This window comes from Bison bison, unplaced genomic scaffold, assembly GCF_000754665.1.
Source record: "Bison bison bison isolate TAMUID 2011002044 unplaced genomic scaffold, Bison_UMD1.0 scf7180017864181, whole genome shotgun sequence".
Lineage (NCBI taxonomy): Eukaryota > Metazoa > Chordata > Mammalia > Artiodactyla > Bovidae > Bison > Bison bison.
In genome coordinates this window covers 5,284,770-5,286,841 of record NW_011494753.1, presented here as the reverse complement: position 1 = coordinate 5,286,841, position 2,072 = coordinate 5,284,770, and the positions used below count along the sequence as shown (strand labels likewise).

At 60.1% G+C, this 2,072-nt stretch overlaps 1 protein-coding gene across 1 annotated transcript in view; it reads right to left on the bottom strand.

Moving 5' to 3' along the window:
• Window positions 1-2,072, bottom strand: part of ADAMTS7 (ADAM metallopeptidase with thrombospondin type 1 motif, 7) — a 77,502-nt gene that overhangs the window by 14,034 nt on the left and 61,396 nt on the right. Inside the window, exons 18-19 of the mRNA XM_010843403.1 lie at window positions 1,759-1,879; window positions 171-415 (exon numbers count right to left, since the gene is read on the bottom strand). Of these exons, the coding sequence (XP_010841705.1) occupies window positions 171-415; window positions 1,759-1,879 (366 nt within the window). The remainder of the gene's footprint in view (window positions 1-170; window positions 416-1,758; window positions 1,880-2,072) is intronic.

The window sequence follows — 2,072 nt, the reverse complement described above, 5'->3', positions numbered from 1 at the left end:
CACCCATCCTAAAGGAGCCGACCTCAGCTACCTCCGGGACCTGGGGCTACCCCATGGGGCCGTTTCAGAGCCAGGCTCCGCGACTGCCCCAGGGCACACTCCTGCCACGGGGCTGGGTCCCACGCACTCCACCTCTGCCCCGCCCGGGCCTGGCCCCGGAAGGCGGTCACCTGGATCCAGACAGGCTCCTCGGTGGGGCCAGGGGACGTGAGGTTCTCCCAGTTGCCTGTGCGGGCATAGGTGAAGGTGGTGCCCGCCACCTCGTAGTCCCCGTTCCACTGGATGGTCCACCCGCCATTGAGGAAGTACTTATCCGGGTCCTCGCTGCGCAGGGCCAGGAAGTTGCCGGCCTCCGCCACCTCCACGATGCGGATCTCGCGGGCGCCCACAGGGATCAACCCCACGTCCACATACCCTGTCGGCCAGGGGTTGAGCACAGGTTGTGAAAAGAAGAGGGCTAGCTGTGGTCTGCCCGTGCAGCTCTCGCCACTTGCCCCACCCGCCGATGCCAAGGTTTCGTCGTTAAGATTCGGACCTCCCTACTTAGATCTGTTCTAGGTCACCACACTCGGAAGGGCTCCTGCAATCCTGCCCCCGTGCCCGATGGCCCCTCTCTGGGAAACCTCAGTCAGTCTATCACTGGGCTGGGCCTAACCCTATACCTGGGGCCAGCATGACCTTTCTAAAAAACCCAATTGACCTTTCTCCTGATAACGTCCTCCTCATGCCTATAAAGCCTGTTTTTGTTCTTTTGCTAAATAGTACCCATCATGTCTGGAGAAGGGAATGCCAACCCACTCCAGTATTCTTGCCTGGAGAATCCTCATGGACAGAGGAGCCTGGAGGGCTACAGTTCACAGGGTCGCAGAGTTAGACACGACTGGTTGCCTAAGCACAGCACACAACACCCGTGCCTGGCATTATCCCAAGAACCCTACGTGTGTAACAACCCTGTGTACCCCCAGGTACTACTGCTAGCCCCATTTTACAGATGAGGACACCGAGGCACAGAGACCTTACATAACTTGCCCCAGGGCTCTGCTGGGATGTGAATCAAGCTGTGAGGTCTGAGCTTTAACCACCATGCTGGGCTGCATCTCTGGGGATGAAATCTAAGCTTCTTGGCCACGCATTCAAAGCCCCATGGCAGCCTGCCTTCTGTACAGTCAGGTCCCCAGACAGCATACTCCTCCTTGCCTCCAGGCTTCGTTGGGCACAAGCTCTTTCCTGCGTGTGTAATGTTTTTCCTCATCTCCGCTGAGTCTTTCATGATTCAGCTCGACTTCTACTCCCCACAGGAAGTCTTCCCTGACCTCCCCAGGTCAGGACCTTCTTCCTCAGGGCTCTCACAGCCCCTCTGGGTCTCCCTCCACTGCAAGATGAGACTGTAAGCTCTTCACCTCCGTGTCTCCCTCACCCAGCATACAGTCGGCACTTAAACAGTGTATGCACAACAGGTCCTGGGGTGCAGGAGTAGAGCTGTGGGGTTGGTTCTCTGAAGCTTCATAAGGCCACTCATTAGCCCAGCCTGGAGTCCCTGGGGCAAGAGGACTCCCTGGGAGGGCAGGTCTCTGCATCTAGGCCTGGGGGCCCTGACTCCTGCCTGGATCCTGGACCCAGCAAGGCAGCGTGCCTGCTTCCCACCGCTAGCCTCGGTGGGGACCAAGGAGGACGCAGGCAGGGGCTCAAGGGAGACAAAGAAGGGCTACCAGGCCAAGAGCACCCCCCGCCTCTGCTACCAGTGGTCCCTCTCCATACCCAGGCCCTCAGCCTCCTCGAAGGTCCCGCTCACGGTGTGACAGGTGGAGCCGTTGCCGTGGCACACCCCGCAGCGGTCTTCGACGGCACCCGAGTCGATCTCGAAGTCACAGCCCACATTCTGTAACGCACAGGAGGGGAAGCCCCTGGTGCTGGGCCGCTGGCCGCAAGCCCTCTCTGGCCCCCACCTCAGGGGCTGCCAGGGTGGGGAGGAGAGTGCACGGGGCACGGAGCAGGGGCCCACCACTGTTGTGGCCTCCAGTCCCAAGTAAACCCCTCGACCTCTCTGAGCCTCAGTTTCCTCAGATGTGGAA